The 16,232-nt window shown below is 24.7% G+C and overlaps 2 protein-coding genes across 2 annotated transcripts in view; both read left to right on the top strand.

Annotated features, from left to right (window-relative positions):
- The window catches only part of LOC129611870 (zinc finger protein 1), a 104,316-nt gene extending 100,065 nt beyond the window's left edge, over positions 1-4,251 (top strand). Inside the window, exons 5-6 of the mRNA XM_055525275.1 lie at positions 920-3,563; positions 3,647-4,251. Coding sequence (XP_055381250.1) covers positions 920-3,563; positions 3,647-3,840 — 2,838 coding nt within the window. The 3' untranslated portion in view covers positions 3,841-4,251. The remainder of the gene's footprint in view (positions 1-919; positions 3,564-3,646) is intronic.
- A 9,796-nt stretch (positions 4,252-14,047) lies between these two features.
- On the top strand, positions 14,048-16,169 carry LOC129611877 (pre-mRNA-processing factor 17). The gene is made up of 3 exons (XM_055525289.1): positions 14,048-14,835; positions 14,902-15,380; positions 15,442-16,169. The coding sequence occupies exons 1-3, from the start codon at positions 14,136-14,138 to the stop codon at positions 15,973-15,975; spliced, it is 1,713 nt and encodes a 570-aa protein (XP_055381264.1). The 5' UTR covers positions 14,048-14,135; the 3' UTR covers positions 15,976-16,169.
- The last annotated feature ends 63 nt before the right edge of the window (positions 16,170-16,232 follow it).

Genomic DNA, 16,232 nt, shown 5'->3' with positions numbered 1-16,232 from the left:
TTAGCTACAGGAGCCAATATTTATATACATTCATATAATAAGCTTTTATGTTTTCAATATCATATAAATAAAATATTAATTTCAACATAACTGAAACGAAATTTATTTTTGTCGTCCTCTGATCAAAAATCTTAACAATATTTATTTTATTTGTATATTATCATAAATATATGTATGTATAAGATACTCACCATGTATACTTACATGAGAAAGTGCAGAATTTTTATAAATAAATTTTTTGTTGACTGCCATTTTAACTAAAATTGGTTACTTAATATGAATAGAACTGGAACAAGTACCTTTTAGTATATCATTATTATTAAATAAATAAATAAATAAATAAGAGGGTTATTTTATGATAATGAAGATTACATTCTTATAAAATTTTTGACTGAAATCAGCTGCAAGTTTTATAAATTCAGTATAAATTCAAGGTTTACGTTATAGTAATCCAAGTTTTATTTTGGGTTTCATTTCTAGAAATTATTTTTCTGCTATCAAACCAGGAAAATGAAAAATAATTCAATTACAAACGTTAGATGAAACACTGTAGAAACTTGAACCGGGGAGGGAATGTGTAATGTTCTGTATCACTAATAAAGCTTTGTTCAGTATTGTCGACTGTACACTAAATTTTCTTCAATACAGCTACACAGCTCAATTCGCCGTTAACTTGGCTAAATAACGCCAAGGCATATAGCATGTTTAAGTGATTTACATGATTTATTTATAACTATTATTGTTTTCTATAACTTGTTATCACGAAATTCTGGCTACATTTTTCCGCCCAAGAATCAAAATCATCACATTAAATTTTAACTTTACAAATAGTTTTTAATATAAAAATTTTAGTTTAGATTAATATGTATAAGAACTTTATGTTTACTAATTTTTGTTTTATGTTTTCTTTATTTTACAGAGCTGCAAAATATGTCACAAACATTTTGCAAATGTTTACCGTTTACAACGTCATATGATAAGCCATGATGAATCAGCATTATTACGTAAATTCAAATGTACTGAATGTGATAAAGCATTTAAATTTAAACATCACTTGAAGGAACATGTCCGAATACATTCAGGTGAAAAACCGTTTGGTTGTGATAACTGCGGTAAAAGATTTTCTCATTCCGGTTCATATTCCAGTCATATGACATCAAAAAAATGCATTAGTATGGGTCTTAAGTTAAACAATAATCGTTCTTTATTGAAATTAGAGAAAAACTTAATAAATAACGGAAACAGCAATAATTCATCTTTAAATTCAAAACGTGGGGGCGGTAACGGTGCTGGCAGTAATATGAATGGATTAAATATAATTGGAACCAATAATAATGTCAACCATATGAATAATAATATAACTCAAAACCCACTTAATTATTTTCCCCCTGGTTTACCGGGTCTTCCAGGAGTTGCTGCTGCAGCAGTTGCATTAAATAATAATCCACTAAATAGTACTAATGGAAGTAGTAGCACAAATGGTCCGTCGGGATCTGGTCCTCCACCGAATCCTAATTTTTATCCAATGTTACCCAAATATAATAATTATGATGCTATGAATGCTGCTTTACTATTCAACAATCCATTTTATAGTATGGCTGCATTAGATCCACGTTTGAATCCATATGGAATACATAGACTTTTAGAGTTATCTGCATCAGCCGCTGTGGCTGGAAGTAGTGGTTCTAGTTTACAACATAGCAATAACGAGATACGTGATAATAATACCCGTACAATGACATCGATAAAAGCAAACGATGACCAAGAAGACATGATTGAAGAAGTTACAGAAGAAGAAATACCCGATGAGCCCAAACTAATAATGGATTTGAGTGAAGGAAGTATAAGAAATGTAGATGAAATTGAAAACAATGACGATGATGACGCTAAAAGTAATTCAAGTGCAGGCAATTTATCACTTAATAATAATAACAGTACTTACAATAATGAAACTAAAGAAGTCGAAAATAAGTTAAAAGAATCTTTAGAAGAAAAAACTAATTATGAACCAAAAAATGAAGAACATATTGAGCAAAACGATACAAAAATTGCGGAAGATATTAAAAATATCAAACAGGAAAAAGATGAATCAAATGATACAAATAATGAACATAACGAAGACTCAGTTCAACATACAGAGCCTTCAAGTCCGCAAATAAAAACTGAAGAAATTCAAAACGACAATGAAAATGATAAAGAAAATCAACCTGAAAATGAGGAAGAAGTCAAAGAAATGAAATCTTTTTACAATTTGCAATGTAGTCGATGTGGAAAAGAATTTAATCATCATACTGAGCTAGTTCAGCATGAGAAAGTACTTTGTGGCTTGCTTAATAGCTTTTCAAGTCATCAACCCTTACCAGATCCAGAAGATAATCTTAATTCTTTAAGTTATGTTCAATCTGGAAGTGAGGATGAGGCCGAAGATCGTGAATCGAAACACAGTAGCGAAAACGAACGAAAAGTACGTGTTCGTACTGCTATAACTGAAGAACAGCAAATAGTTTTAAAAGAACACTATGCAATTAACACTCGTCCATCACGGGAAGAATTTCGTATGATTGCTAACCGCCTACAATTAGATCCTCGTGTTGTTCAAGTCTGGTTTCAAAATAATCGTTCTAGAGAACGTAAAATGCATAATTTTAATATAAATAAAAGCTTTTCGTCTCCTCTATTAGCTCAGTCGCCTCCAACCTACAGTCCAATACAAACAACAGTAACAGCAACTGTTCCCCCAACCATATCGACAACAGCAACGTCAATAGAAGCGCCAGTAAAAACTTTACCAAGAGGTGAAGAGCAACCATTAGATTTAACAGTTAAAAAAGATAATAGATTTCCATTGCAACAATCACCGTTAGCGACATCACCACGATACGGTGCTACGCCTTTGCAAAATCAATCAACTGCAAGTAACCCAGAATTAGCAGTTAACTTAAGTATCAAATCAGAAACAAGTCCAACATCTACGTCTTATCGTCCACAACCAATGTACTTTAGCTCTTCTATGGCTCCAATAGGTGGAAGCAATCAAGTTCAACCACAACGACAACCAGTACCACCATCAACTACTGGTGATTTATCTGCAATGCTGATGCGCCGTCATCATTCTCCGCTGCCAAATGAAACAATTCATCCTTCACGTGGACCGCCAAATCCATATTTATTACCAGGAGCTGCTGCAGCTGCTCGTGGTCTTGTGCCGATGGAATGTCTTTTGCAAATGGCCCCAGAATATGCAAGAAATCAAATAATTGGCAGTCTCAAATTAGAACGCCGTGGAAACAGTTTAAGTCCTGGCTCGGAGAAGCGATCTTGGCGTGACGATGATTCTAGAGTATCGCACGACGATGATTTTTTGTTGCACAGTAGTAATAGTAGCGCTGCTGCGATTAAACGCTTTAAAATGGAGATTAGCAACAGCTCACAGAACAATAATAATAATAATGTTAACAGTAATAACAATAACCCTGATTGTGAATTACCTTTCGTCTGTGATCAATGTGATAAGGCGTTCAGCAAACAAAGCTCATTAGCACGTCACAAGTATGAACACTCAGGTAAGGATTATATAATAATAAAATTAACAATTAATTAATAAACAAAAGAACAAATTTATTTACAACAAATTTTTATTTTATAGGTCAACGTCCTTACAAATGCGTTGAATGTCCAAAAGCTTTCAAACATAAACATCACCTAACTGAACATAAGAGATTACATAGTGGAGAAAAGCCATTCCAATGCTGCAAATGCTTAAAACGTTTTTCACATTCAGGATCATATAGCCAACATATGAACCATCGTTACTCGTATTGCAAACCCTACAGAGAATAGGTTAGCGAAGCGTCTGCTTTGCTGAGTTATCAATTTCGTAAATTGAATTATGATGCATTTTGGAGGCGGGCAGATCAGAAATTTTAAACGTAGCAGTTTTGTAATAAAGCACTTACATAAAGAATGAGAACAACTATAAATAAATTTTTAAGCGTACTTAAACTAAAATAACTTTTACCCAACATTAAAGTGCCAAAAGAGAAAAAACAAAAAAAAAAAAAAAAGCTATGAATTAAACTCTTAAAAAGAATCAAAACAAGTTTAGAGAATATTTACGTATGTTTTTGTAATTTTAAAGACGGTCAAAAATTCATTAAGATGTCAGAATAAAATAATAACTTTTTTTTCAAGTGATGTGCAGGATCACATTTTACCAAAAAATTTTAGTTTTTTTATTATATATTAGTGAAATAAAATTTATTTAGTATTTTTAAGTTGAGTCTGTCATTCCTTATTATATTATATTCTTGTATAATTATTAGAATGTAATTAATGATTTTCTATGAATCGTTATGATTTCAATAAATGTAAAAATTGAAAGAAAAAACTGTGAATTAACGTTGCCAATATTAAATATTAAGTTAAATATAAAGTAATTAGATTTTATAATTTTAAATTTATAACTAAAACTTTAATTAACAAAAATAATTTAAGGTAATATATTATTTTAATCTAAAACCTTGAATTTGTAAACTACTATTAAAAAATAGGAAAACTCAACAATTCGAGCTTAAATTTTCATATTTTTATTAAAATGTTTTGCTATAAACTTCCAAATTTATAACTTTCATATTCTTTTGCAAAATATTTTACATATTGAAAAAAAATTTAAAACAATTAGTAAAGTTTAAGAAAAACATTAAAAAAGTTAGTATTTACTTATACTAAATTTTAATCAACTATTTTTGCTAAATTTTTTAATTCAAAAATTTAGAAATTTGACAAAACTGTCTTTTTTTTATATTATATTAGAATGGATGAGTTTGTTCTATTCGAAAATGAATTTTTATAATGTAATTATTATTAAACTATGTTTTATCAGAACTATAATTGAATAAAACTCAAATGAAATAATGAATTTCAATTTACCTTTAATTTTATTATTTTTAATTTTTGTTTTAATGGTACCTGGAATAAATACTCAGATGCAATTTTTGTTTTTCTACATTAAGATATCAATAAGCGTTTTAAAATGTTGATTTATCTTTGATTAAAATTTTCTCATATTATTATTATTTTTTCACTCATCAATTTAATTAAAATATTATTTTATTATAATCAAATTGATTAACATTTTTTAATGTTGTGAACATCTTAGTGATAAAGCAATAAATGTACTAATATATAAATTTCACAAATAAAATAAATTAAATTATTATTTTAAAAAATATATTAAAAAAAAACCATCTTTTAATTATAAGTTGAAAATTGGGATTACTTGCAATTTTTTTTCTTTAATTTATCATTCACACAAACAATTTAAAAAAAGTACTTAAAATAGAGATGAAAAGAAAAAAACAGTATTCTTTTAAAAAAAAAGCTCATACATTTTTGCAGAAGTCACCCATAACTTCATCAAAATATGATTATTGAAAATTAATTTAACGCAGCAGGTCATATGAAATGACTTCTTTTATGGTTTTGTCCCAAGTATATTTAAAAGTTTCCCAAGTGTTTGGTTAAAAGTATTCTTTCAAGTTTGTTGTGTGAATAGATAAACAAATCATAATTATTATTTTTATCAAAAGTTATAATGGAAAACAACTTTATTTTTCATTTATTCTAACTTTACATTGCAAGTTTACTACAAATTGCAAATTGTATAAATATAATTTATTTTTATGTATTTTAAGTTTTTGTAATATTTAATTATCTTTTTGTTTTTTATTTTAATTTATTTTATTTTTGTTTTGTCCAAATTTTGACCAAAATTAAAATAGCAGGCTGGGTAGGAACGCAATTTTATCTGTTTTTTTTTTTTTTATTTAATGAAATAGCATTCACCAATTTGACGGACAAAATTATTAACTTTATTAATATGTTAATCAATTCCGGCTTCAACTGCATATGAACAAGAAAATAAAATTGTAATTTCAAATTACAAAAAATTTCTTAATTACTCTGTTTCTTATTCAATTCAAAAGTGAGAAAAAATTTTCCAAAATTTTTTCATAGAAAAAACGAAAAAAAAACACATTTAATTTGCAGGTTTTTTAATTCAATGTTAAATACAATGTTTTTTAATACAATGTTACAATTCTAAAATTTAATTTTTTTTTAAGAATTTGTTTTATTTATTATTTCGTACAGTGATTAACATATTTGCAAAGTCCTTAACATGTAAACAGAACTCTAAAATTCTAATTAAGTAAAGGGAAATGGTAGACAATACAAATTTATAAATTAATTAATTATTATTATTGTATAATAATTTAATATATGGTATTTAAAAATAACCAAAATAACAAAATAATTAAACCGAAATTTGTGAAAAATTTTAGAAATTGGAGCTAAATATATTAAATTTGCCATAATTACATTAAAATATTCAATTAAATATACTGAAAAAATTTGTAGTTGAAATGCAATAATTAATAATAATTTACAAAAAATTAAAATTAAAATTAATTTCTCAGTTATTAGTTTTAGTATTAAAAAAAAATCATACACATGTACTCATCAAATATTAATAAATATGAACATTGTAAATAAAATTAATATTAAATGTTTATGAGAAACATATAATTTGTAAGAAAAAAAAGCAAGAAAACCTAAGAAGAATGAAATACTGTACTTCATTAATTTTAAAAAAATATATATACCTATACATAAATAGAGAAGCATGAATTAATTGTAGTTAATCAACTAAATAAATAAAAAATAAACGTGTATTTTGCTTTTGCATTTTTTTCTCAAAAAAAAAAATAAAATTAATTAGAAAAATTAAGTAACATAACATATTAGAGAATAAGTAAATATAAAGATTACCATTAGAAAAAAAATTATTAGATGAAAAATATTATTTAATATGCAAATTTATTAAAACCTAGAAAATAGTTTGTTTCTTTTTTTTTTATTATTATTATTAAAATTTACATGCTATAACTTTTCAATAAATATGCGATACTATATTTAATTTAAAGAACTATTTAATATTCCATTAATGTGTTTGATAATATTTAAATTTTATATTCAAATTAAAAAAAAAAATATTAATTTTTAATGAAAATAATTTTTTTTGAATATTTTTTCAATAAGTATAAAACAAAAATTATTTGCAATATGTATTTAGTACATGAGAGCAAGGTAAAGTGCATAGCCAATAAATTAAAATAGTATTCACTTGCGCTATGAAATCGAACTTATAATTTTTATTTTTAAATTTTCTAAATCGCTATCATTTTGTTATCAAATTGAAAATATTTAAAATATTATTGTAACTAAATAAACCGAAATCAGCCCACCGTTTTTCGCTAAACAAACATTATGTCATTTAAAATATCGCAAGGTAATTACATAATTAATGTATGAACAACCATAAAGTTTATTTATTTAATTAAAAAAAAATTATGTCTTATATATTACAAGCACATTATATAAATTATTAACATTTTTCAATATATTATAGTATCGTGGTTACAGTGTCCTTTTAGTATAATAATTTCATAAAAAAAAAACATAAACAAAAAGAACAAACTTTTTTGATTGTTAGTTAATAAGATAAAAAGCGTATTTTAAAAATTAAAAATAAGTTAAAGAAATAAATAAATAAAAAAAATAAAATTAAAAAATTTGTATAAAACTACATTGAGCTTAAATTAAAATATAAAACTAGTAAATAATAATTATTACAGCATTAACATTTCTTTCTTTAATTTTTTTGATTAACTTCAATTAACAATTTTGTTCATTTAAAAAACAATTTCTTGCCACAAATTATTCTTAAAATTTTTGTATATACTTACTTACATATATAAAATAAATAATTAAATTTAATACAAAATTAAATTAGTATAAATTAAAAAAAAATATATATATATATTAAATGTTATTATAATTATATTGTTATTCAAAAGATAAAAATGACAAAAATAAAATTCATAAAATACAATATGCTTAGTTATTTAAAAGAAAAATCAAAAACTTTGGAAAACTTAGATTTAGTATTTAGAAAATAAAAGCAAATTCGACTTAAACATAAACTTTTAAAAATAAATATTGGTAATTAAATAACTATAAAATAATATTAAAAACATAATTGAAATGAAAAAAAAAAAATAAAAATCAAGAAATAAATACAATAGCATTCCAATTTCATTAAAAAAATATTAACAATTAAAAAGTAAAATTTATTAAAAATGAAATGTAAAGATGTTTAATGAATATTTTTTTGTAATGATTATTAATAAGTATGTAGATATTTATATACATACATACATTTCTGTTTTTTTCATATGTTTTTTTTATTTTATTATATTTTCGTTGTTTAAAAAATCTTTTGTTCAATTTTATGTTTTTTTGTAAACATTGGAAGACAAACACCAAATTTAGTTTAAAACAATAGTGCGCATATTGGCACATACATAAAAAAAAACACAATTTGAAGAATACTATCAAATAAAAAGTATTAATTAATATTTATAAGTTTACCGAGATAACTTACTATTACAATATTTATAAAAAAATTAATTTACAAATTTGTAAATTATTACTAATTAAATCTAAAACATCTCTTTTTTTTTTAGTTTTCTTAGTTCCGTTCTACTTTCGTATTTTATAATGGCAAAATAATAAGTATAAATATGAGGCAATAACTGTTGTGTAAAAGGGCTTTATTGTACCAACTTTTTAAGCAACTTAAAAAAACGGGAATTTTCGAAAACTCAATTCTTACTTAGATTATAATATGTTCGAAAAATTGAAACTACAAAATCTTCAAATTAAGCTTGTACAACAAAAAGAAGCGATTTCGAAAATCATAGCATTTTTTAATTTCTAATTTTTAAAATCCTATAAATGGTGTAAAATATTTCTAGTTTGAAAAAAATCACTTAGAAAAATATAAGAAATTAAAAATCTGAAAAAGTAAACCAGTTTCTGCAAATCTGTGATGATGCAAAAAAAAACGATTTTTAAGATTTAAGTTAGAACTTTAGCTGCACATCTGAATTATTGAAAATTCCCTACATATTCCCTCTGTTGCTTCAAGAGTCCAAATATGTATGATTTAACATTACTAATAAAAAAAGCACTAGGAAAAAACAAAAAGTTATTGATGTAATTTTTACTTATTCCAATTTTAATTTATATTATGATTTTTGCTTTTTTTTTTTGACTTTATCGAATTTCAAAAAATAACCTACTTACTAGGTATGTACATATTTATTTAAGAAAATGATTTTAAATTTAATATTCAAATAAAATAATGAAAATATTGCGGAATTTGACTCGAATGATTGATTAATATAAACTCGACTCGAAAGGTTTTTTTTTTTTTTTCAAAATTCTGCAAAATTATTGTAAAACTACTTCAAAAGATATTTTTTGTCAATTGAATAATCAATTAAACTTTTGGGCAGTACCTTAATAATTTTTGTGCTTTACATTTTTTTTTAAACGCTTATTGCAGCTTATTGCAGTTTATTGTAACCTCATTAATGTTATTTACTAAAAACTAATAAATTAATTTTTTTTCATAACTGCAAAACAAATAATGCAAGTGACTCAAGGGTTTCTAAAACAACGAAAATGTATTTAAAAACAAAACATATTATATTTGTGTATAAAAAAAAAAAATAAAAATTTTTTATATTTTCGTATAAACAATATTTTTTTTTTATTAAATATATTTTATAATTATATTTGTCTTGATTATTTTTGTTTAACTGTATATAATTTTCTTCCTTTATTTTTAGTTCTTACAAATATACTATGTAAAATGTAAATATTAAAAAAGAAATATTTGAGAAGTCTTGGTGTTAAAAAAAAACAGGACGTCTCAAATACTCAAACTGTAATATGAATATAAAAAATGAAATTCTGTAAGCTAGAAAGTCCAAAGAGAAAAATCTAAAGTAAAAACTTTTATGCTCAAATTGAATTGAATATAAATAGTTTACACACATTATAAACAATTTTAAAAAATTAAAATTAAATATGTGCATTATGTGTAATTGTTTTAATGTTAAAATTTATTTCGTTTAGTCTTTATTTTTTTTTTAATTTTATTTTAATATTTATATGTTTCATAATTATTTTTCAAATAAATTAAAGTTGAATGTTAAGAATTATATACTTTAATTAAGTGAATGTAAAAAGCTTTATTGATCGATAAATGCGTAAAGGACTTCATTCAAAACAAAAAAAGACTATCAATTCATTTAAAAATAAAAATTAAATTTTTAAAATGAAAAATAATAATTCACTAGCCATTTGAAAGTTATTTGTAACTTTTGGCCGTTACCCATATTATGTCAAGAATTTGACGATCAAATTAATTACTTGAGTTTGCAAATGACAATCATATGAAATTAATCAATTTTCGAAATTGACATTTTAAAAATTAAAATGTTTTCTTCGTCATTTATTTTTTCATATATAAAAATCATTTAGCTTTTAAAGAAAAAAAAAATAAATAATACGAGTATATTCGGTTACTTTGGCAGCCTATATTAGAATTTATGACGCGCACGTTATGTCGCATTAGAATTAATTACTAAAGTCACTTGCACGCATTTGACATACTGGGAAATAATTTTTGTTTCTAGCCTTACTTTGAATATTATTCGAGACAAATGATTAATACTACAACTTTTACGCCTTTTAAATGAAACGAGCTCATATTTTTGCTGTTCTTGTATTAAACAATAATAACTTTTAAATTTCAAATAAATCCGAGTAAATTCAATATAGGAACTTTCCTCAAAGAAATGAATTGATAAGTTTGTTGGATAAGTCGAATGGTTTTGATCAATTTTTTGCAATTTTCAATTTCCGGAAACCTGCTAGGCATATAGAATGCAAAAAATCGTGACCATAAAGTTTATACAATCACTTAAAATATGTTCTTCTTTTCTATATACATAAAACAGTTTCTAATTATAAATGTTATAGCGTTTAAATTCAAAAAAAAAAAAATCTGAAAAAACCTAAAAAAATGCCAAAAAATTTAATCATTATATCTAAAAAATAATATTATTATCTATTATTAATATTCAATATTGAAAGTTAAGGATTCTTTTTTTTTCTTTTTACAAATTTTATTAGACTTTAAGAAATTTTTGTGGTTATTATGATATGGAGAAACAACCAGCGAATTAAAATTGAAAATTCTTTTTTCAGTTTTTAATTTTTTTAAATGAAATTAATTATATAAAATAAAAATGCAAGAAAAAATAAGAACAGAAATATAAAAAAAAAGAAGGAACTTAAATTATTAAATAAAAATTTTTATTATTAAACTATTTTAAAATTTAATAAGACATTAAGAAAATTAAAAAAATTCAGAAAAAAAAATACATTAAGGCCTTAAACGTGTTAGTTATAAAATTAAAAAATTAAATATTATTTAGTTATTAAAAATTTATATTATAACGAAAAAAATTTCTCTTACTTTTGAATTTTTGTAAAATTATTTTATATAATTTTGTGGTACATAGTTTTTTTTTCTATTCTGCTTTATTTATTCCAAGACTTTAATGTTTTTGAGAAATCGGGTTTAAAATTCCTTATCCATACGAGATGTTACAATTTTTTAAAATATTTTTATTATGCAATCAAACTTTTTTATTATAGTATGGAGCTTGTCACCATTGTTTTTTCACATTTTTGTGGACCTATCATTCATTTTTACTGTCATCGTTAAAAAGTAAACTATCAAAAATAGTTGGAGTTGTGCATTTTAATTTTATATTGAAAATAAGTCCAGGGATCATCATTAAAAAAAAAAATGTATGATGCAACAAGCTGATCACTCATTTTTTCTTTGGTGAAACCTAATTTCTATCTTTCACTTTTTCACATAACTGTGATGACAGGGCCCATGGCTAATTGCATCAAAATTTTGATTATATAACAGCTTATTCAGTTTAAGTACAATTAATAAAGTCTCGGTTAAAAATAATTTATTTTGTTAGAACACTTATGTATCTTTTTCAAACAAATATTGTTAAATGAAAATTTGAAACTATAATTTAAATTTGTTTAATCGATTTAAATAATTAAAATGAATTCAAATTGTTTTAAAAATTTTTACGGACAAAAATGGTGGGAAAATTTTGCATTACAATTTACAGTCTAAAACTCTTCTTGTATCTGAAAAACTTGTTTGAATTTAAAAAAAAAAGTGTTGCATCTTCGAACTCCTCAACAATAGTATAAACTTAGTTATTTTCTTTACAATTACATAATACATTATACACAACTGTTACATTATGCACAATAGAAATAAAAAAAAAGGTTCAACAAATTTAATTTTGTAAAAAAAAACAGAATTGAATTAAGTAACAAAGAGTTGGAAATAAATTGGGATCAATATTATTTTTCTTTTTATAAATTTTATACAACAAATTTTTAAATAAAAGTTATACAACTTCATTCTGTAAATGTGTATAAATAAAAATAAATTAATATAAAACGTATTTTTTGTGTAATTAAGATATAAAATACACGTAAATTGTATATATACATTGTTTCATGTAAGTTTATACAAGTTTCATGTATTTGAAATTTTTTTTCTAATAATTTTCAATTGATATTTTGTTAATTTTAATTCAATTTTCGTAGGCATATATATATATATATATATACATATGTATATATAATTTTTTTTATTTTAAAAACACTTATACATACATAGATATTATATTTACATTACCTATACATTAATATTATAATTTTAAAGAAAAAGCGTTATGTTCTTTAGATATGAAAAATTTGATATAAATTAAGGTTTAAAATTCAAAATAAAAAAAAGATATTAAAATAAATAAATAAAAATGAAATAATTATATAAAATGCATTTTGATTTGATTATGAGATGAGTCAATAAAATTTTAATACAAGAATCTAGGGTTGTCAGATGTTCAAAAAAAAAATTTTTTTATGTGTATAAAAATATATCAATGCTTATGTATGTATGGTAATGTGTCTTTTATTTAATGCCATAAATGTCTATCATATGAGACCTTCAAGTTATTTTCCGATTTCTAGGGAATTTTGAAGGGATTCCTTGATGGGAAGAAGGTTAAAAGCCATGGGAAACTTCATTGTAAACTTTTCATTAACATATTATTTATTTTTTTATCAGTTTCATTTTCTTTAATTAATTTATCATAATTTCTTTCGGTTTTCTTAAATTTTAAATTAACATTAAAAAACATTAAATGAAAAATAACATTAAAAATAACATTAAAAAATAAACATTCTTCTCTTGACAGTAACAAAAATCAACGTAAAACATGTTTTTCTTGGTCATGTCAAAAGGTTTTATTTTTGAAAAACAAATTTTTATCAAAAATAACTTTTTTTTTCAAAATTTTCCAATTGAAAATAAAATAACCAAAATCGGTTCACAAATCGTTTTTTCTATGGTTCACACTTTTATAATCCGCAATCAAAGTTATTGGTTTTTGGTATAACAAAAGAATATTTATTTATGCTTTATGAATACTTTGAAATTTGACGTTTATCGCATATTTATATAGTTTTTGAAAGTTTTCTCAAGTTTTCCGTCTGATTTATTTTTTTTAAATGAGAGTTTTTTTTTTGGCGAGAAATTTCATCTTTGTTTCATGTTTTATTAGACAGACCTATTATTTATTTTGAAGTTCTTAAACTTACATTGAATTACTTATATTACAATTTGAAAGTAAAAATTAGTACGACTTATCAAAAAACAAATAATTTTTGGTGAAAAACACATGTTCGCAAAAGGGAGCTTATTATTTCTTAATCATTTTTTAAAAAAGTAACTCATTTGTAACTTTTTATTTTACAATTTTAATGCTGCAGCACTTTTTGAGTTTGCTTTACATATATGCACAGTTACGTGAAAACCTTTATTACCCTTTACTAATTTACCAAAAATAATTCTTAACGATGACGTAATTTTCATTAACGGTGACAGCTGTCATCGATTATTAGCAGACATTGTAAATGTTTAAGATAATGCAATCAAACAATCAATCAAAAGTATAATTGACATTTGCTTGTTCTAATGTTTATGTTTATACGTTTAATTCTTTAAAAATTATAAAAACACAAAAATAGTTCATTACTTTTTTCTTAGATAAAATATGTTGAGCCTTCAAGCTTATGCTAGCGATAGTTCATCCAGCGACATTGAAAATGATGACGGAAAAACTGAAAAGAATGCAGACTATTTAAAACCAATCGATGAATCAATATCTGTGGCTAAAAGTATGACTATTTGTGCAGCTCCAGATGTAGTTCCAATGAATCATCAAGCAGTAAGCCGTGTTGTTGATCCTGCAAACAAAGAATTACAGTATAATCCTAAGTATGAAGAGCTTTTCGCGCCTGTTCAAGGACCAGAAAACCCATTTCTCACAGAACAAATGCGCGCTCAACGGAACACATTATCTGGCTACATAGAAAAAGCACACGTGAATGCTTTTCAATTTGAAAATCAACGTAGAACATTTCACACATACGGTTATGCACTAGATCCTACAGTAGATAGTCAAACAATTGAGGGACAAAATTACGTTGGTGACTTACAATCAGCTTACGATACAGATGGTAAAACAGTTTTTGAGTCTCCAAAACCAAAAAAGAAACGGAAACAAGAGAAAAATGATAATCCTGAGGATGTTGAGGGTTTTGTAGGTCCTTGGGGAAAATATGTAGATGAGCAAACTGTAGCTAGACCAAATGAAGACGAAAAAGCCGCTTTAGAAGAAATTTTATCGAAACGACATAAAAGAGGAAGAATTCCGGAAGAAAAACCCATCGAAGAAAAGTCTATATTACATAGTAAGAATTTATACACATTTCATTCTACTTCAATTATTCATATTAATAGAAAATTACATATTGCAGTCAAAGATGCTGTTGATTATCAGGGTAGATCGTTTTTACATGCACCTCACGACGTTGGTGTTAACCTTCGTTCGGATTCTGCACCTTCAAAATGTTTTTTACCGAAAGCACACATACATACCTGGACTGGGCACACCAAAGGTGTTTCTACTATCAAATGGTTTCCTAAGACAGCTCATTTACTTTTATCTGGAAGTATGGATTGCCGCGTTAAACTTTGGGAAATATATGGTGAACGAAGGTGTATCAGAACATATTTCGGCCACAGACAAGCTGTGAAGGATGTGTCTTGGAATAATCCAGGTACACATTTTCTTTCTGCTGGTTATGATCGTTATATAAAACTATGGGATGCAGAAACTGGTGATGTCGTATCTAGATTTTCTTCAAGAAAAATTCCTTTTTGTGTTAAATTCAATCCAGACCGAAATAAACAACATTTATTTGTAGCTGGAACTTCAGATAAAAAAATTATATGTGTAACTTAAATTGAAATTACTGTTAATATTGCGTCATAAATTAATTAATTCTTTATTTCAGTGGGATACGAGAAGTGGTGAAATTGTTCAAGAATATGATCGTCATTTAGGTGCAGTGAATACTATTACTTTTGTAGATGAAAATCGGCGTTTTGTAACAACATCAGACGACAAAAGCATGAGAATATGGGAATGGGATATACCTGTTGACATGAAATATATTGCTGATCCTACAATGCATTCAATGCCAGCTGTGACCTTGTCACCGAACGAAAAATGGCTTGCCTGTCAAAGTTTAGATAATAAAATTGTGATATTTTCTGCAATGAATCGCTTTAAAATTAATCGCAAAAAAACTTTTATTGGTCATATGGTTTCAGGGTATGCATGTCAGCTAGATTTTTCTCCAGATATGAGTTACCTAATATCAGGGGATGGGGATGGAAAATGTTATATATGGGATTGGAAAACAACTAAACTATATAAAAAATGGCAAGCACATGAAGGAGTTTGCATAAGTACTTTATGGCATCCTCATGAAGCTAGCAAAGTTGTCACAGCTGGATGGGACGGTTTAATAAAATATTGGGATTAAAAATTCTAAAACAGTTCGCTTTTAATATTTAATTTTATCGAAATATTGGCAATTAAAACTTGTAATTAAAGAGAAAAAGCTTTTGGAATATGTAAAATACAGTTTGAAAGAGAAAAATACAAACAACAAATGCCTGTTTTTCTTATGATAATGATTTTTTAAATTCCTCAATTTTATTGTAACTTAAAAATAAAACAAATCCTAACAAAAGTACTTTTTTAATTATCACTATAAAAACTTTTACTTTACTTGCTATG

The sequence above is a fragment of the Condylostylus longicornis genome, unplaced genomic scaffold, assembly GCF_029603195.1.
Source record: "Condylostylus longicornis isolate FDR11 unplaced genomic scaffold, ASM2960319v2 ptg000055l, whole genome shotgun sequence".
NCBI lineage: Eukaryota > Metazoa > Arthropoda > Insecta > Diptera > Dolichopodidae > Condylostylus > Condylostylus longicornis.
Note: the sequence above shows the minus strand (reverse complement) of the source record. Positions and strands in the feature narration are given on the sequence as shown.

Excerpts from the sequence above, each read along its gene's own strand:
- LOC129611877 (XM_055525289.1), top strand. The coding sequence starts at position 14,136 with ATGTTGAGCCTTCAAGCTTATGCTAGCGATAGTTCATCCAGCGACATT. Across the intron at positions 14,836-14,901 it reads AGAAAAGTCTATATTACATA|TCAAAGATGCTGTTGATTAT; the intron begins GTAAGAATTTAT and ends TACATATTGCAG. Across the intron at positions 15,381-15,441 it reads CAGATAAAAAAATTATATGT|TGGGATACGAGAAGTGGTGA; the intron begins GTAACTTAAATT and ends TCTTTATTTCAG.